At 41.7% G+C, this 20,682-nt stretch overlaps 1 protein-coding gene across 1 annotated transcript in view; it reads right to left on the reverse strand.

Annotated features, from left to right (window-relative positions):
* The window catches only part of LOC128639629 (pancreatic lipase-related protein 2-like), a 76,418-nt gene that overhangs the window by 34,853 nt on the left and 20,883 nt on the right, over positions 1-20,682 (reverse strand). Inside the window, exons 3-4 of the mRNA XM_053691755.1 lie at positions 12,925-13,079; positions 1,965-2,090 (exon numbers count right to left, since the gene is read on the reverse strand). Coding sequence (XP_053547730.1) covers positions 1,965-2,090; positions 12,925-13,079 — 281 coding nt within the window. The remainder of the gene's footprint in view (positions 1-1,964; positions 2,091-12,924; positions 13,080-20,682) is intronic.

The raw sequence follows: 20,682 nt of genomic DNA on the forward strand, positions 1-20,682 counted from the left end.
GCAGATGTATCTGTTTCTGTGTGTTGTCATTACTATGCAATGATGTTTTGTTTTGCTTGTATATGTCTATATATGTAATGTTTCACACATTCCATAATAATAATAATAATAATAAAAAATAAATAAATACATTTTAAAAAAAAGTAGAAATGTAGGTGTTTCCCTGCTGTTACTCAGCGTTACCAGCTGCAGATAAAGTACCCCCTACATATTGCTGACACATAGTTCTCATCCCCAAACCTACCACAGTATGCCCTCATGGTAAGGGTCTAAGTTTCAACAAAGGATAGCAAGAGAAAAAGTGCATTTTACATTAGAAATGAACTGAATAGTTTTATAAAATGGTATGCTCTAAATGAATGCCTTTTGGGTCAGGTTTTAAATTGTTCCACTTATACTATAGCGTAGGGAGTTTTGCTCTTGATAATCCTAAATACTACCATTCTAGACATGCTAGCCATCCTTCAGACTGTTGTGTACTGGTCAGGGCACACGGTAAACATATTTTGCCTGTAATGATCCCCTTGACATTCTTTCTGAAATGCAAATTTTGCTGAAGAACAAATGTAAAAATAAATTAATTGGATTTAACATTCTACATTAAAGGGACATGAAAATATTCATTAATAGTTCAGATACAGCACACAATTTTAAACAACTTTCCATGTTACTTGTATTATCTAATTTTCTTCCTTCTCTTTGTATCCGTTGTTGAAAATCATACATAGATTGGCTCTGAAGCAGCAAAGCACTACTGGGAGCTGCTGCTGATTGGTGCCTGCATGTATAGGACTGTTGTCATTGGCTCACCTGATATGTTCAGCTAGCTCCCTGTAGTGCATTGCTGCTGCTGCTTCAACAAAGGATACCGCGAGAATGTAGCAAATTTGAAAATATAAATAAATTAGACGGTTTTTTAAAAGTGAAAGTTCTGTCTGAACCATAAAAGAAAAATGTGGGGTTTCATGTCACTTTAATAGAATATTTGAACATCTGATTTAACATTTGATTTAAAAAATATCCTTTGTAAATATCAATACTGACATTCACAGTTTGATTCTCTGAGACAAACTAAGATCTACCAACAAACATAGAGATCTTCATTTTGTTATTTCAAATCTGTTCTTTCTAAATCAAATGTTGCATTTCACATAGTAAAATGTAACATTCACCCCCCCCCAAAAAAAAAAGTTGGATGTTTGTCAAATCTCCAACATTTATTAGGGATATACAAATGTGACAATGATAACAACTGAAACATTTACCCAACGCTCATTATGACACTCAATTTACATTCACTGTGTATTGTTTCACCAATTTGGCCCCTCATGTATATTCTGTAATGCTTAAAGGGACACTGAACCCAAATTTTTTCTTTCGTGATTCAGATAGAGTATGCAATTTTAAGCAACTTTCTAATTTACTGCTATTATCAATTTTTCTTTGTTCTATTGCTATCTTTATTTGAAAAAGAAGGCCTCTAAGCTTCTTTTTTTGTTTCAGAACTCTGGACAGCACTTTTTTATTGGTGGATGAATTTATCCACCAATCAGCAAGAATAACCCAGGTTATTCACCAAAAATGGGCCGGCATCTAAACTTACATTCTTATATTTCAAATAAAGATACCAAGAGAAGGAAGAAAATTTGATAATAGGAGTAAATTAGAAAGTTGCTTAAAATTGCATGCTCTATCTGAATAACGAAAGAAAAAGTTTGGGTTTAGTGTCCCTTTAAGCAACATACAAGCTTTAGCAGATGGGACATCTATCTTTAGACTGTTGAGTTGTATTATGCTTCAATTGAAAACAATATTTTAAGACAGAACAGGAATGAAATGTTCCACTTGATTTGGTTTAAAACATAATAGATTTATTTGCTAATCTGTCAATAAATTGTTATCGACAATGCTTTGTACTGGAAACACAAGTCTCATACAAAGAACAAAATGGCCACCACCCTTACCTTGCAAATGTCTTCCAGCAAAGTATCCGTAGCTCTGTAAGCCAATCCATGTATTATAAAGCAGGTTTTCCTTGTTATTTGGAAGGACAACTTCTTAATGCTTTCTGATTGTTTTGGGTTGATTTCCTAGAAATAGACAGAATTTAACATTTGGATGTAATTAGTTTGTGCGACAAAAATGTTTAATAATTTTAGAGACAAATAATTTGTACTCAGGAAAATAACTGCTCTAAAAATGTTTTAGATCTATCTATCTGCTGTATTTATGTCTATGGGCTCCAATAATCATTCTGCAGATTAAGTTTTGGAGCTCTTTCAGTGCAAAACCTGTTTTATTAATCTCTCTGCCACCTCTGAGTTGGTGGATAAAAATGACCCTGGGCTGGGGTGGAGCTAGCTACCTAGCTGAGTAGTCGCAGCAGAGAAGAGCTCCTGCTTGAAAAGTTGATAAAAGTTAATTTCAATTATCTAAAAGCCTTTGGAATATCCCTTTTTCACCTTAAACTGGCTTTCTACATTGTAGGTTTGTGTGATGAACTTAATTATACACTATCGGATGTTTATTTGAAAGGACTACACCGAGACCGGTCACATAAGAGCTAGAGTGGAGCATTTGTTATCGGAGCGCATCTCTCCCAACTGCCGTCAGCCACATACCTCTGTCATCCAGCTCTGGAGGGTCGGGGCTCCGCTCCGGAGCTACGGCGACTGCAGACACCACATCTCCTCATCTCCAGCTATAGACCGGCCAAGCACTTACCACCTCACACGGGACCCGGCTGCGGTCCTGCAACACCTACTAGAGCCTCTCCGGAACAGAATTGGAACACGGGGGCCGACCGGTATTGAGACACAAGAGGGAGGCTGAGCTGGTAAGTGACTGTAGACATAAGAGATCTAGAGTAGTTTGGCGCGAAAAATTGCCATCTTGTCTTCTCCCACGCCAACCTCCCATAGAGCAGCGTCAGACCCGATCACCTCTCCACACCTGATAGTGTCTCTGGCTACTTCCTTAGAGCTCACAACCCCAAATAAAGTTTGGTAGCAGTGCCGGGGATCAAAGCTTCAACATACCCCGCAATACTCCTCACTCCTTCCTAAGTCCTGGTGACGCAGTACCAAAAACAACCCACCACATAGAAGGCAGAATTCTCACAGGGCCTGGTCCTGCCTTCAGACTGCAAATTAGTCCCCAGCTGCCCCGGAGTTTTATGTTGGGAAGGCCCTATAGGAATTACCACGATTCAACCATAAGGGTACATGATCCTTCTACCCCCCACGTGGCACTAGTATTCTAGCTGCAGAAAAGGTCAGGCCAGGCTTGATACTAGACTTTCTCCACCTAGAGACTCAGGACACAATCCCACTCAGTTTTCCCACGTGTGACATTCAAAAATAACCTTGTGTGAGGTAGACCCAACACTACTTTAAGTTAACTAAAGCTGGACCAGTAATACTCCAGAAACCCTCACTTCCAGGAATCTGTTAACTGGAAAAGGTAATTACTAATAAATTAAAGAAGGACAACAGGCAGCACAACAGCACTTCCTTGTCACCACACATATACTTCATACTGCCGCAGGACAGAGGCGGTCAGCAGCCTTCCTGGAGGTGGCACAAGGCATTAGCTCCTGAGCACAGTTAAGACACAGTTATTACTAGCCTCTCTCCTCCCATTTCCCACTGTGGAGTTCTCAGTGGGTCATATTCCACTTCCCTGTTCCAGCATCGTCATTAGGTGACACCTTCCCCTGGGAGAGAGGCCTCATTATCATCAAGCCAGCAAGCTTCTTTCTGTCATTTTTCTCAATGACTATGCCGGATCTTAAGATGGCCTAGGTACCTATTAATCAGCAGCAAGTCCAGCCAACCCACGGGAGCTACTGCACTGACCAGTGTTTGCAGGTTCCCATGCTACCGGACCCTCATTATTATACCTGCCCATATTAAGGATTGACCACAGAAGCGCTCCTGCTGGAACTGAGTTTGAAATACCTATAGTGAAAAATTAGGCCAGCAGGGAGACCAGCTTACTACCTAAGCTGACCTTGAAGACCCCAAGCTTGGCAAGCATTTCATGAACTGGGGCAGTTCATTCCCACATAATCAGTCATTTCTCTCTTTGCCCCCCTATTGTTTTGAAGCCCCATAGGAATCTACAGACTCACTGAGTGGCTCAACATAGTCACTACTGCATAAACACCCCCAATACCTAGTTATTTGGACACATACTTTAGCTATATCTAAGCAGCAGTGTTTTGAGAGGGAACATTCACCTCATCTAAAGGTTACATTTCTCTATCTTTGATGTATTTTGTAGCTGCTGCGTCAGCTTGTGTTTCTCTGTCGCTTCGGCGAGGAGTGGAGTGTTATTTAATGCTTATATGTACATCTGCTTCCCTCTGACCTAGCTGGTATATAACATCACCCTTATGCCAATTTTTGCCCACTAATCTCTATTTCTCTCCCTACAGCACTTTACCCTAAGACCTTTTCACACTTATAATTGCTGTACAGATGAATGCTATTAGGTTGTTTACTTAAATTGCAATGCTCACTGTGTAAACTAATCTTGATCTTCCTTCTACAGGTATTTTAGTATAAAGGTCTGTCTATACACAAATTAAGAGTTAAATTAAGCTACCCAACTTCTAGGATATCACAGTGGCACATTCTCTTTGATACGTTGTTACCCAGCAGATACTACAGGTCAGAACCTAGTTCCTCTGATAATCTCTGACACTCTCTCCATCCATTTCCTGCTGTACGAAGGTACAGCAGGTCATATCCTCATTCCTTTTCCCGTCCTGGCCAGGTGAGGGCAACTCCCCTGGAGAGGGTGTCTATTTAGATTCTCACTTTGCCCACCCTCAGGGAAGACTGACCAAGATTTGACGCTCCCCAGAGTAGAGCTGTCGAATTTAACTCTGGCTACCAGAACACTGCTGAATATGGCTGCCTAAATCAAGATTGACGTCAGGGGGACTTTAGTATCGTTCTCCTCACCACTGTTTTCTTCAATACATTCTACACTACAGAGCCAGGGCTTAAACACATCATTTTGGCCGAGGGAACAAGCTTGAAACCATGTCCCATACTACCAAGAGAAAATCTAAACCGTCTCACCCGCCCGGAAAAACAGTCGCAGACCATTTCAAAAACCATCATACTGGAAAATCCCAAATGTATAGGGAATCCACATCTGCATTGGAGGGCAGTGAATCTGAAGGCAGCATAGACTCCCAATCTCCTATATCAGATACTCTATCTGCAAACATCGTAGATGTTCTAACCAGACGAATGAACCTCCTTCAAGAGACACTGACAAAGGAAATTAAAGGTTCCACAGCTGAGCTCCGCAGAGAAATTGGTGCATTGGGAGAACGCACCAAAACTTTGGAGCGTAAGCAAGAAGACCTTGCTGTAGATCATGCCCATTTACAAGCCTATTCCCAAAACTTAGCAATTCAGATATCTGACTTAGAACTAAAATTAGCTGATATGGAAGATCGCTCCCGTCGTAATAATTTGAGATTCCGCGGAATACCTGAAGAAGTTGGTCCCCAAGAACTGGAGGCTTTTGTTCTAGAGTTTTGTAATATCTTATTGCCCTCCTTAGAGGCGCCAGGTCTCCTACTTGACAGAGTCCACAGAGTAGCACGACCTAGATCTGTCTCCCAAGAAAAGCCTAGAGATGTCCTAGCTAGGATCCATTTCTTTACCCACAAAGAGAAGATAATGAGAGAGCTGGTTAATAAACCCCAACTTCATGAAAAGTTTCGGCAAATTACAGTTTTTCCGGACATTTCCAGCTACACTTTACAAAAGAGGAGATCCTTCAGGACCATCACCCAAATTCTGAGAACGGAAAATATCAGATACAGATGGGGATACCCGACAAGGCTTATAGTTACTAAAAATGGTGAGACTCACACAATTTTCACCCCTAAAGAAGGATTTGATCTGCTACAAGACTGGGGCCTAGCTTCAACCAAACCCCGGAAGGATACAGATCCTCTGCCCTTTAGGGATAGGTCAGAAATTAAGGACATGTCCCAACCACTTCAGAGATCTAACGGAAAGGACACCCACCTTGCCACCGAAATCCGGGCTGACGCCCCAGATTTTACCCCCAGGCCACAAAAACCCACTAAATGATAAATAAAGAGCTCTGGCTTGAAGCTAGTAAACATGTATATATTATTGGATGTATTTACCATGTGTTAGTTACTTATTGCATAAAGGAAATGGGGAGACCTAGAACCTCCCGTAGGAGAATGGGCACTTGCCCAGAGGTACCCGCTCTATTCTCTAATTAACCATCTTTTTTCGCTGGGACTCATGGGATCTCCCCTTTCCTTTCAGTCCTTTAGGTTGCTTGATCTCCCTCAGGCACCCGCATGTTGTTGAACTAAACTGTTTTGAGAGTTAATTGAGCTTAAAAAGTATTCTGTACCGCTAATGGTACAAGCTAATATGCTCGTTGAAATGTGATATATTACTTAGTTTAAGGGATAGACGCAGATATATAGTCCACCAAATGATAACTAAACAGTTCTGATCTGTAGTTAGTAAACATGTATATATTGTTCAATGTATTTACCATGTGTTAGCTGCTTATTACATGGGGGAAAAGGGGGGACCTATGACCTCCCATAGGAGAATGGGCGCTTGCCCAGCAGTACCTGCTCTGTTCCCTAAGTAACCATTCGCTTTCGATGGGATTCACGGGGTCCCCCCGTTTCTTTCAGTTTTACAGGTTGTTTAAATCCCATCAGACACTTATATGTTACTGATCTGAATTGTTCCAAGAGATAATAGAGTCTGTAGTATATTTTATTTCACTAACTTTACATGTTACTAGGCTTCTAGAAATGTGATGTATTATTTAGCTTAATTGAAAACACTGGTATATTCTTTTTATTCACACTCCCCCAATGACAGTCAATCTCTACATACAAGTTAAATACTTGTACCACCTCCCCCCCCCCATACACGCAAATTCAATTTGTGTTATCCCCTTGCAAGGGGACTGGAGAAGTCAGTTTCGTATATAGATACACTTCTCCTTTTGGTGATCCGGTGGTTCACCATATCTGATAAAATATTTAAAACCTCACCTAATTACTAAGTGAAACTCAAAATCCTTATAGGAAATAACCCCCAGTGGCTCTTTTTGGCTGCTAATACCAATAGCAGGCTTTGCGCCCGACGAGGATCACACTCAGGTTCGCAGTTCCGGGCGGGGTGAGTTTACCTCCTTAACCCTTCCCTCTAACCTCCCTTTCCCTTTCCACCCCCCCTCCCTCCCAACTTAAGATGGCGTCAACCTCTAATAACATTTCCTTTGCAACATTAAATGTCAAGGGACTTAACTCACAGGAAAAGAGAAGTATGCTTACCAATACCATGAAGTCTCTGAGAATACAAGTCATGTTCTTACAAGAGACACATTGGTTAGCGTCAACCCAGACTCCATACAGGACCCCAGAATACCCTGTAGTGGTCCTAGCTTCTCATACTGAGAAATCTAGAGGAGTAGCGATTGCCATACACAAATCTTTACATTTTGAACATATCCACACAGAGAAAGATAGCCAAGGGCGGTTCCTACTGCTCAACTGTAAACTAAACGGCATATTGTTCACTCTGGTTAACATATATGCCCCAAACCAATTGCAATCTAAGTTCCTGAAAGGTGCACTGTCCAAAGTTGAGAAACACAAAACTGGGACGATCATTCTAGGGGGTGATTTTAATATGATATGGGACCCCCTACTAGACAAGAAGGTTCAGAGTGGGAAAACAATAGACGCATACTCTGTAACTACTGCCAATAAGTTCCGACAACACATTATCCAACACAATTTATATGACATCTGGAGGGCACTACACCACAATGACAGAGACTATACATATTTTTCTAGACCCCATAATTCCTACTCGAGGCTCGACTACTTCTTCACTGACTCATGGACACTTAATAGAGTCCTAACATCACATATTAGGGTCTGCCCATGGTCAGATCATGATATTTTGATGTTCACTCTCTCGACTGACTTAACCACAGATTCTAGACCCAGCTGGAAATTCCCAAAACAAATGCTCCAAGATAAAGCTTTCAGAGCCTCCCTCCAAGCCTCTATTATAGAGTTTTTGAGAATAAATGACACCCCAGATGTGTCTTCCCAAACAATATGGGCTGCTTTGAAAGCATACATAAGAGGGATATGCATTCGAAGAAAAGCAATGTTACGACGTCAAGCAGGTCTGCCCCTGGGCCTTCTCATGGCCGAGCTACGCTCTGTAGAACAGGAGAATAAAGACTCTCCAACTACAGACCTAGCTGATAAAATTAAGAAGCTGAGAGCACAACTGGAGGATAGAGAACTGCAAAGAGTTAAAGACTCTTATGCCAGATTCAAGAAGCTGATGTATTGTCAAGGCAATAAGGCCTCAACCCTCCTTGCCCATAAACTAAGGAACAGAACAGTGGCAGCTAGAATCTTATCTCTCCAAAAAGGTAACATTTCGGTCTATTCACCCAAGGAAATTGGAGAGACGTTCGCGGCTTATTACTCTGACCTGTACCATCTTAAGTCCTCGATGGCTCTCAAAGAGTCCTCCTCACGTGAAGTAGTAGACTTCTTACAGACGCTAGGCTTACCAACCCTCCCAGACGAAGATAGAGAAGCACTTCAAGCTCCATTTTCCTCCAATGAGCTTAGTTTAGCCATTAAACATACCTGTAATAACAAGGCTTCGACTGTGACTGTGAAGATTGCACTATACGTGGACGATGTTACGCTCTTTTTAACCAACCCAATAGGCTCCTTGCCAGCACTCTTTGATATTATTACTGAGTTCTGAGCTCATAGTTACTACAAGGTAAATGTCGCCAAAACAGAGGCTCTACCAGTATGCATCCCAGCATTTGAATTAGACATATTGCAAACATCGTACTCTTTCCAATGGTTGCGAATCACCATTCGACATCTGGGAGTACAACTTGGTCCAGACCCGAAAGTAGTTATTACCGTTAACTATGCAAATCTTATTAGAGAGGTTACTGAGCTTACCTCCTCTTGGAGTCTTAAAGAGATTTCATGGCTAGGCCGCATCGCATCTTTCAAAATGACGATCTTGCCTAAAATCCTGTACTACTTTCGTTGTATTCCTCTTAATGTCCCCAGCGCTTTGATAGATAAGCTCCAATCTCTTGGACAACACTATATCTGGAGTAAGTCTAGGCCCCGGGTTGCATAGAAGGTACTCCAGAAAAGATATGAACATGGGGGAGTTGCAATGCCTAGCATACGTGGATACTATGAGGCAGCCAGGCTATCTCACATCGCAGCGTGGGCAGACAAAGGGGAAATACAGGGTTGGAAAAGCATAGAAGCATTAGCCCTTCCTCTGGGCTTAAAGTTGGCAGACCTACCCTGGATCCCTAGTCACTGCTTTGACAGCTTGAGACTAAAAAATATCATTATCAGAGATAATCTGAAAGTTTGGTATAGTCTTAGAAATCTACGAGACATTGCCCCACACCCGTCTCCCATTCATTCCATACCAGCCTTACTGGCAGCTCTCCCTGACACACATATACAACAGTGGAGTGACTGGGACCTGAAAGTGGTCTCCCGTCTATACCCCTCAGGCACTCTACTCACTCCCCATAATTTAAGAACACTTATCCCAGAGCCCCCCCCGTGGGCCTCTTTTGAGTACTCGAGACTTTATGCTTTTATGACATCATGGGGATTCACCAAAGCTCTAAATAGACCCTTGACTAACTGGGAAAAGCTATGGCAGCTTCCTATTAAGACTCCTAGGCTCATATCGTTCCACTATGATCTCTTACAGTTGTCTACTAATAGAGACAGACCCTGGCAGCTGAGGGCATGGGAGGGTGATCTATCCAGACCTATTTCAGATAAAGACCTATGTACAGCTATGACGTTAACTAAAAAGACAGTACACTGTGCAAATACTTTGGAGGCCTATATGAAATTATTCCTAAAATGGTACTATACCCCTGTGAGGTTGTCACAGATGTTCCCTACAACCTCTCCTCTATGCTGGAGAGACTGCATGCAAAGAGGCTCAGATATACATATTTGGTGGGATTGCCCAAAACTGGCACCTCTCTGGAATCAGGTAAAAACCCTCTGTGCTAACCTTGGGCTTACTATTCCACTCACTCCTGCAATTGCCCTCCTACACATTTTCCCGAGGAATGTCCCAATCCACGTTTCTAAATTGGTCATCTTTGTCCTAGCGGCCACGAAACTGGCGATAGCAAGGGCCTGGAAGCAAACCCAACCCCCAGATATTACAGCTATTACATCTATAATGCAGGTATACGCCAAAATGGAACAAAGTTTCTATTCGGGCATGGATAAGGAAGAGCTATATTGGCAGATCTGGGAAACCTGGTTTAACTATCAGGAAGTACACAACTAAATATATAGTCATGATAAAGTTTCCGACCACTCCCATTATCATAATTAAACTTTCATATTCAGTTAAAGATGTGCTAATTAGCTGATAGTACCTGATTTTCTAATCCTCCTACCAAAAACTGATTGCCCCTCCTCTCTCTTGCCCTCCCCCCCCCTCTCCCCCCCCCCTCTCCCCCCCCCTCCCTATAACATAGGACCTATCTGTCGCCCTAGTCCATGCTTCTCCCTTCCCTCCCCTGCCTGGAGCTGTGAACTGCGATTACTAGAGAAAGTGTACGAACAGATATTCCTAAGCTTACTCTATGAAGTCCCTAGAAAGTTGAGTTGATATATAGGACTGAAGTATTACCCAGTCCCTGTACTTAAAGTCCGCTCATGCTATTCAAAAATGAGGTTTCTGTAGTTCATACTTTTGGTCATATTAATCGAAAAATGAGGTTTATGTGATAGATATTTTATTTCATACTTGATATACCCTATCTATATGCTCTACATTTCCATCAATAGCTATAATTACTGTGCTATCATAACAACAAAATGTTTATATCTATGTGAAATTGTTAGTCACCTGTGTTGTGACATCTGTTGTAATGCTTAATCCTCAATAAAAAAAAAAATTACCCTGGGCTGATCTGACCAAAGGAATTTACAGCAACTGATCATGTGAGATCAAGGGACGGCGTTCCACAAGCAGCTGCTAATGATATTATAAATGTAGGCAGAGCAATGTTGCCGCTAGCATTTTGTATGTTTCATTTCCTTTATTGATATGCACGTAATTCACGCTGTCAGTAATTAGTGCGTTTCCCTAGCACTTTTTATAAATATCACCACCATTTCATTTGTGCTGCATTTGACTTATTGGGGGAGAATTAAAAAAGCAGCCGATGCAGCTTGCCCTGCCCGATGTTTCCGGCTCGCCGGGAACATAAGTTAAGAAGCAGAAGTCGTAAGACCGCTGCTCCTTAACTCATCCGCCATCTCTGAGGTGGCGGACTGCAGTCATCCGATCAGATACGATCGGGATGATTGACACTCCCTGCTAGCGGCCGTTTGGCTGCGAATGTGCAGGGGGCAGCATTGCACAAGCATTTCACCAGAAATGCTTGTGAAATGTTATGCGTATGCTGTCTGCATTTAGAGATGTCGGGCGGACATAATTTGCTACAGCGAATCATGTCCGCCTGCCATTTGATAATTCGGCCCCATCGTATCAACATATTTTATATACACCTATTGCTTGTATTGATACCTTGACATTTTTAAATCAGTTTTGAATTGTTAAAAAGATATACTACAATAATAATATATGGTGTCAAGTGTTGTCATTTTAATGTGGAAATACATTTTTTGTATATATGATTGAATAGCGTTGTTTTTTTCTTTGTGATTCTAGTCATTTTGTATAACGGCGGCTATTATAATAGTTTACTATATTATTGAGACATATTCACTTTATTTTACTCTTGTTTTGATTTGTAATTCCTTTGGTAGCGCTCTCCTTTGTTTGTTAAACCAAATAACTAAAAAGTTTATATCATATAGATGAAAAAAGCAGCAATTAAAATGGTTTAAAGGTACATGAAACCCCAAATTCTTTTCTTTCAAACTTTACTTCACTTCTATTATCAAATTATTATTTTTTTTGTCATAGAATCCTTTGTTGAACAAGCAGCAATACACTACTGAGAGCTAGCTGAGCACACTGGTTGAACCAATAACAAGAGTCATATATAGGCAGCCACCAATCACCAGATAGCTCCAAGTAATGCATGTTGCTCCTGAGCCTGCCTACGTATTTTTTTTAAAACAAAGGAAATTGGAAAGTTGTTTAAAATAATATGTTCTCTCTGTATCATGGAAGAAAAATTTGGGGTTTCATGTCCCATTAAAGGGATATTAAACCCATTTTTTTCTTTTATAATTTGGATAGGGCATGCAGTTTTAAGCAACTTTCTAATTTACTTTGGAGCCAGACCATTTTTGGTTCAGTACCCTGGATAGCCCTTGCTGATTGGTGACTACATTTGGCCATCCAATCAACAAGCGCAACCCAGGTGCTGAACCTAAAATGGGCCGTCTCCAAACTTTCATTCCTGCTTTTCAAATAAAGATACCAAGAGAATTAAGAAAATTTGATAATAGGAGTAAATTAGAAAGTTGCTTAAAATTGCATGCTCTATCCGAATCATGAAATCATTTTTTGGGGTTTTTGTATCCCTTTAAGTTTACAGTCAAATTAATATGAAGTGCATAATTATGCACAATGCCTACCTAAATACAAATGGCTAAATGGAAAAAATTCACACATTTCTATTGGTTGATAGTGACATCCCCACACAAACATGAAAACTAAACACATTTCATTTAAATGATCAACACATATTTTATGAAAACATAAACTACAAATTATTTTAAAATACCAAATTTAGAGGAAACAAAGGAAATTATGTTCTTCATGTAAAAAAAGTGAAGGATAAATAAAAGTGCATTACCTCTTCATTATTTAGGTTTTCTCTGGTATAGAGAAAGAAATGTGTGTCAATTGTTTCAGGAGACCAGGGAAGTGCTGCTAGAGGCCTTTGTAATGTTCCAGACCAGGGCTTTGCATCTGAGAAGCAGCCTAAATCATCATAGCAGATCTCAATACCTAGGGAGTGTAAATGTATTAAAGTTCTTTATTATTTAAAGCAAAACACACACATTTAAAGGGACACGAAAATCAAAAATAAACTTTCATGATTCAGAACGAGTGCAAGAGCACGGGAGAGCTTTGATTATTTTAAGTAGAGTAAAACTCTGCTCATCTGAACCAGCAATGGTTTCACTAGAAACATATATTTGTTTTTAGTACTATTGGCTCTAATTCACACTAATATAGACACATAGGGGTAGATTTATTAAGCAGCAGTTGCGGATAAGTTAAGAATCAGTAGAGGACTGCAATCTTCCCGATCAGATACGACGGAGATGATTGACACTCCCTGCAAGCGGCTGCGAATGTACAGGGGGCGGCATTGCACAAGCATTTCACCAGGAATGCTTGTGCAATGTTAAATGCCGACAGCATATGCGGTGTGTATTTAGTAATGTCGGGTGGACATGATTTGCTACAGTGTATCGTGTCCGCCTGCCATTTGTTAAATCGGCAGACAAGAGCCATAGGCGCAACAAGTTTACCCTTATTTTCTATAATGTATTAGCTAACATATAACTCAAACTTTTTCTTTCATGATTCAGAGCATTATTATTAGTTATTCTTAGTTGAAGGTTAATACTAGGTAGGCTCATATGCTAATTTCTAAGCCTTTAAAGCCTAGATTGGCTGCTCCAAATAAGGCAAATGGTGGTGGTGGTGGTGGGGGGTTGGCTATTAAAAAATAACTGCAGTAAAAAAGGATATTAATGTATAAAGCGCCAGCAGATTTTGCAGCACTGTACAAAGATAAAAGTATAACGGTGAGACATAAACTTTACAGCTTGTCTGATATGTTGTTCTATAGAAACACAACAGAAATATTTTGTAATTACAAGATGTTTAATGTATCTTTAAATATTTTGTTGCAAAATTGCTGTCACATGCACATTCCTGAGCCTACCTTCATTTTTTCAACAAAAGGTACTAGGAGAACAAAATATGTTAATAGAAGGAAAAAGGATTTTTATTTTAATTGTACACTATCTGTATCATTAAAGGACAATATTGGGTTTCATGCCCCTTTAATGAATATGTAGTTGTACACTTACCCCACCATTTTGACGTCCCATTTAATGTTTGTCTTTGCCACCTCTTCTGGAAGTCTATTTAATCAATCAACCCCCTTTCTATGAAGAAGTGCTGTGCAAATTACTGCTCTGCTGTTTAATTTGAGATCATGACCCTGTATTGAGCTATATTACAAGTGGATTGGTAATTACCACTCCTGCGTGTACGTTAACTTCGCTAGAGTTTTGAGCGGGTCATATGGCGCTGGTATTACAAGTTGAAAGTAACAATTTTGCGCTCGAGTGAAACCTTACCCGCGCAAAAAGTTAGCGACAGGATATTGCGTTCACAATATTACAATAACCCCATTGAATTCTATGGAGCAGTGAAGGTAAAACAAACTAGCACCTATTCTCACACGTTAACCCCATCGCAATAAACCCTTACTCTAATAACCCCTAAACCACTACATTCCACTACTTTTTTAACCCCGCTATACTATTAATCCCTAATCTGCCACATTCCCCATTGCAAAGTATTCTGTTACATTATTAACCCAAAATCCACCACATCCCCCTAAACCACAATAACCCCTACACTACTTAATTCCTAAAGTTCCATTACCCCACCCTAATAACCCCTACAGAAGGAGTACAATTACATCTATTATCAAAGTACTTATTTGATCAAATTTACTTCCTTTTCATTATCTTATTTCCATGAGAGCATACTGGGGCCCGCAGCTTGCACATATCTTGAACACCATGGCTTAGATTACAAGTGGAGTGCAAGAATGGATCATTCCAGAAGGTCTTCTAAAGCACCTGTGAGGAGTTAAGAGTTGGAGGAATTACAGTTTGAAGATTTTGATTCTGAGGAGGACTTGGTGCCTCATCTCCAGTGAGTCGTACCCCATCTCATAGGCCTTCACCAATATGGTGTTAGGGCTCCCTGTCCCTATCTCCGGTAGCGGTGGGGTATCTTGGGCTGGGACCCCTAAATAAGGCCCATCTCCTCTTCTTCCATTAGCGTATCCGGCGGCCGGGCCTGTGGAAAGTGCATTGCCTTCCCATGTTACTACTCCCTCCCCTAGGGATGAGCGTCCAGAGGGGCGTACGTTGGCCGGTGAGAGTGGGAGCATACAATGCTTACCTCCATCAGATATCACGCTATTTGGCACACCTGAAGATATTGTGGTGGTGGGCATTTAGGTACAGAGTGCAGCAGAAGTCAGAAGCTTGGTTGCCCGCAAGAGAGACAGAGCAATGTGCTAATCCTAGACCACTTGTTGCTGGAAAAGAAGGTAACCCCATTGAGGGTGGCCGCAATTGAGAAGTGGCTAACACTTTACCCAAATTGGAGGGCGGCTTAGTTGCTTGACTCAGGCCTCCAATGGGGATTCTTTATCCCTATCAGTTCCAAGGTTTGTGAGTCCATGGTTCGCAGGAACCTGAAATGCGCTTACCAATTTCCCAGGGTGGTGGGGGAGAAGTTGGGCAAAGAGGTGGCTTTGTGGTGCATGGTTGGCCCTTTTAAGGAGGTCCCTATTCTGGGGTTGGTGATCTCTCCTTTGGGGGTTGTCCCTAAGAAAGTAAGTTCAGAATCATTCAGCACATTTCCTTTCCGAAGGGTTGGTCTGTCAATGTCATGATTACTCCAGAACTTAGCTTGGTGCATTACCAGTCATTTGATGATGATGATGCTTTCTCTCTAGTTAGGAGGGCAGGGTGCCCTCCTAGCTAAACTGGATGTGGAATCGGCCATTCAGCTACTTCCTTTTTCCCCTCGTCTTTTCATCTCATGGGGTGTTGGTTCGAGGGAGAGTATTATGTAGACAGGTGTCTGTCCATGGGTTGCTCCATCTCCTGTGCCTATTTTTAGGCTTTCAGTAATTTCCTGCATTGGACTATTGCAGCAGTGGCCGGCTTACACGGTTTGGCCCACTACCTTGATGACTTTTTGCTGGTCCCAGGACTTCAGAATGTGCCTTCTTGATGAAGGTTACCAGGCTCCTGATAAGAAGGTTGGGGTTTCCCCTGGCTGAGGACAACACTCAAGGTCCTTGTTCCTGCCTCACTTTCCCGGGCATTGAGATTGACTAGGAAGCGATGCAATGCGACTTGCCCCAGGATAAGATTGACTGCATGCTGGCAGCAGTCAGGTCCATGAAAGTAAAGTCACACACTTCCATCAGGAACCTGCAGTCCCTATTGGGCCTGTTGAACTTTGCTGTGATAGCCATCCCTTATGGGGAGGGTCTTCCTTAGGTGACTAGAGTACCAGTTATGTGGGTATCATTCTCTGGCCTGCAGGTTTCACATCACTCCAGAGATGGTTGAGGACCTTGAGGTGTGGGAAAGGTTCCTTCTTTACTTCAATGGGATCTGCGTGTGGAGGAAGGGAGTCTCTTCCAACAGCACTCTCCAGTTGTTCACAGATACCGCTGGCTCCAACGGGTATGGCCCTTTCCTGCATGGAGTGACCGCAGGCTGGTTAAAAACCTTTGCTTGCTAGAGCTTTTTCCTATTGTTGTGGTCCTTGAGATCTGGGGCACACAGCTCCGGAATCTAGAGGTAGTTTTCTGAACAGACAACATGAGCGTTGTGTTTGCAATCAACAAGCTCACGTTCGGTACTCTGGTAGTGGTAAGGTACCTGAGACTGCTGGTCTTAAGGTGTCTGCACCTGAACATTATTTTCCGTGCAAGGCATGTCCCAGGGGTTCAAAATAAAATTGCTGATGTGTTCTCCCACTTTTAGTGGCAAGCCTTTTATGCCTTGGTACCAAGAGCGAGTATTGATGGTGTTCCTTGCCCCAATTATTTATGGCAGGTGGCGCTAAATGGGGAGCCTTGATACAGAGGGCACTTAGGGTGAGAGAATTAGTTCACCTTTCTAAGAATAAACCTGGTGGCCTTCTCGCTGCTCATGTGCATGTCAGTGATGAAGCAGTATTTCTTTTTCTGCCCAGATCCAAGAAGGCAGAGGAGCTTGGATTTCCCTACCTGCCCATCGTAACATGTTGCCCAGTCAGATTAGTGGGGGCTTACATGGATGTGCATTCAACGGGTCCCTTTGGATTCCTGGTTCACTCAGATGGATCTCCATTGACCAGGTTCCAATTCCGGAAGGTTCTGAGCTGGGCAGCGACTTGGGCGGTGCTTGACCCTAGGGTCATTGCCTCTCAGTCATTTAGGGTTGGAGTGGCTACCACAACTGCAGGGCTAGGATGGTCGGCCGACCTCATATGCTCTCTAGGACATTGTAGAGCTCAGAGATATCTGTTGTATGTTAGGCCATTGCTTTTGTAATTGTTATGCTTTGCCTAGCGCTGTTCTTTGTGTTAGCTTTTGTTTCTTTTCAGGACCAGGAGCAGGTCCACTGAGGGTATGGATTACTGGACACTCATAAATCTATTGGGCAGAGCTGAGGGCGATAGCCAGACCGGATGGATGTCAGTTGGGATTTCCATCTTCTAGGGTCACTGTCAGATGGTTGGAGCGCAGGGGTTTGCAATGGGCAGGTCTTCCTGAATTACTGTAGGGGGTGTTGCAGCGGTGGGAGAAGCCCCATGTTCTTATCATTCATGCCAGGGGCAATGATATGGGGCAACTTCCATGCAAGCAGCTCAGTGCAGTGATCCAGTTGGATCTGCATATGTTTTGTGCATGGGTCCCCAATATCAGGATAGGGTGGTTGAACATCATCCCTAGGATAGAGTAGCGACATATGCAATCCAATAGGGTGGCCATTCAGGTCTGAAAAAAGCTAAATAGGGATGTCAGGATTTTCCTGTCACAGATAGGAGGTTTTGTTGTGGAGCATGGGAATATCACAACAGCTGAGATTAGCCTCTACAGGAGGGATGGTGTGCACCTCACCGAGAGGGGCATTGACCTGTTCCTATGTAATTTGAGGTGGGCTATTCTGTTACACTTGAGGGTGGTGGCAAGAGCTGTCCCTGCTGAACTATCTCTTGTGGCCATTGGTCCATGCCCCAATCTGCCATCAGGAGGTAGAGTGACAGCTGTGCAGGGGTAGGGTGGAGTCCTGAGGTATGCGCCTGGAGGTCCCTCTCCCATTTGAGTTCCTGGGAACTCCCTAAATCCATCTGCATGCAGCTGGGCTCTGATTGTTGTCGGCATTCACGGGCAAGGTCCATCTTCCTAACAGGGGTTGCTTACACTCCTAGTTAAATTACCGACACCTGGTGTAAGTTTGTTTGGTTGCTTCCTGCCGGTTCTCCATGTTCTGCAATAAACTTGACCTACGGGTCTTTTCCAACACTTTTTGTCCTGTATTTATTTAAGTTATTGTTATTGTTATTGGTTAAGGTGCATAAAAATGTATTAAATTATAAGAAGGCGCTAAAAAAAAGCTCTAAATGTTAGAGAATAGGAAGAGTATTTTAATGATAGAAAATTACCTAATTGGTATCAATAGATTTCTATTTATAATGCCCAGCAGGAATACACAAAGTCTTCCTAAGGTACGGATTCACCATCTAAGACTTTTTTATGCTTGAAGCACCCACTGTTTGAGGTTTTTTCCCTGATAGCGTGTATAAAGGAAAACTAAAAGTTATTAAGTAGTTGGCCGCTACTGTCTCATAGATTCCATGTACCGCATTAGGAGAGACTTTGTTCTTTGAATGAACTGACACCATATTTGCTTGGAAAGGGGTGTTTATAACAATACTGCCATAACCACTTGAGACTCTATATTATAAAATCACCTACCGAGGAGTTCCTGAGATGGTACAAGAGTACAATTTGCATTTAGAGAACGCTTGATTGCAATTCATATGCTATGTTTTTATTTGTTTTTTATTTGTAATTTTATTATAGATATATGTATTCTATATACTTTTGCCTTTTTAAGATCCAAAGTAAAAACTTTTTATATTACATATTTGGTTCATTTGTCTCATTGAGATTTATAGAAGGTGGTTATAAATCCAGGTTTCCTAAAGTTTAACAATACCGATATATATACAAAGTATATCATTGTTTAAAGTAATACCTATATCAGAACCAACTGCTACATTGTTACCATAGCACAATTTAACTTTTTATCCATTTACCACAAATAGAATCCTATAGATACAATTGGGTAGAACTGACTGCAACATCGTTACAATAGCACAATTCTATACTGGATTTTTTCCGTTTATTATAAATAGAAATCTATTGATACCAATTAGGTAATTTTCTATCATTAAAATACTCTCCCTATTCTCTAACACTTAGAGCTTTTTTTAGCGCCTTCTTATAATTTAATACATTTTTATTCTCCATTTATTTGTCCAGGAGGAGGACAATATTAGGGAGGCATAAGTGTTTTAGGTCCAGCGCTACACACTATATTTCTTGTGAACATTGGTTAAGGTGCAGTCAGTTCTATGACTGTTATTAAGGTTCCAGCAAGACACAGAAAGATAGGGCATTTAATTCCTTAAGGCAGTGAAGGGCAAATAGCCTGAAACGAAAATAAGGATTAAGGCCCTTAGGAGTGTGTACGCTGTGTAGTAGCAACTATGTTGCATTTGTGTGGTTGTGGACTTGTCTTTCATATAAAAAGTCAGGTTACAGGCCCAAGACTCTCTTTCCAGCTTGTCTTCACAGCTTCCCTCCCTCCCTTGGTTTTTGTAAGGCGGCAATCTTTAGGTCAAGCATCACTATGGTGTTCAGCAGGGATCTGAGGCTTGATAAGGACGGTAGTTTTTGACTCCCCAGGTAGTGGCAAGCATGAGCGCCTAGTCACCCCTGGTCCTATATTGGTGTGGAGTTTTTCAAGAACCACACCCTGGTTGGGTGGTTGGTCCGAGCAACGGTATGCCATCAGAAGGTAGAATGACGACTGTGCAGGGGGTAGGGTGGAGTCCATAGGTGCACTCCTGAAGGTCCCTCCACCATTTGATTTGCCAGAAACTCCCTAAGTCCATCTGCGTGCAGCTGAGCTCCGATTGTTGTTGGCATTTATGGGCGTGGTCCATCTTCCTAACAGGGGTTGCTTGCACTCCTAGTTAGATTGCCGCCACTTGGTGTAAGTTTGTTTGGTTGCTTCCAGCTGGTTCTCCATGTCCTGCAATAAATGTGACCTACGGGTCTTTTCCCACACTTTGTGTCCTGTATTTATTTAAGTTATTTTTATTGGTGAAAGTTCAGTCAGTTCTATGACTGCTATGTTTAAGGTTTTAGCAAGACACAGGAGGATAGGGCATTTAATTCCTTATGTTGAATAATCCAAAAAGATACATTTTAGGAGATCTTACTACCTGGCCTTAAGGATGTGTAAGGCTCTTTAAAAATCTGATATCATGATCTTGATAAGATTTGTGTGTGCACTCACTCTACAGTAAGAAACAATGGTAATGTGATTTAAAGTAAAATTATGGTCACTAGGTGTCTGAGTGTCATTTTCTTTTACCATTAAGAGACATATACCAAGTAAATGTGAAGCAAGTAACACTGGCAGAGAAAGCAGGAAGCATGAGGACGCAGCAACATTGAAATCAAAACAGGTCACCTTGCACTTTCGGATGAAAC

Source organism: Bombina bombina, chromosome 9, assembly GCF_027579735.1.
Source record: "Bombina bombina isolate aBomBom1 chromosome 9, aBomBom1.pri, whole genome shotgun sequence".
Taxonomy (NCBI): domain Eukaryota; kingdom Metazoa; phylum Chordata; class Amphibia; order Anura; family Bombinatoridae; genus Bombina; species Bombina bombina.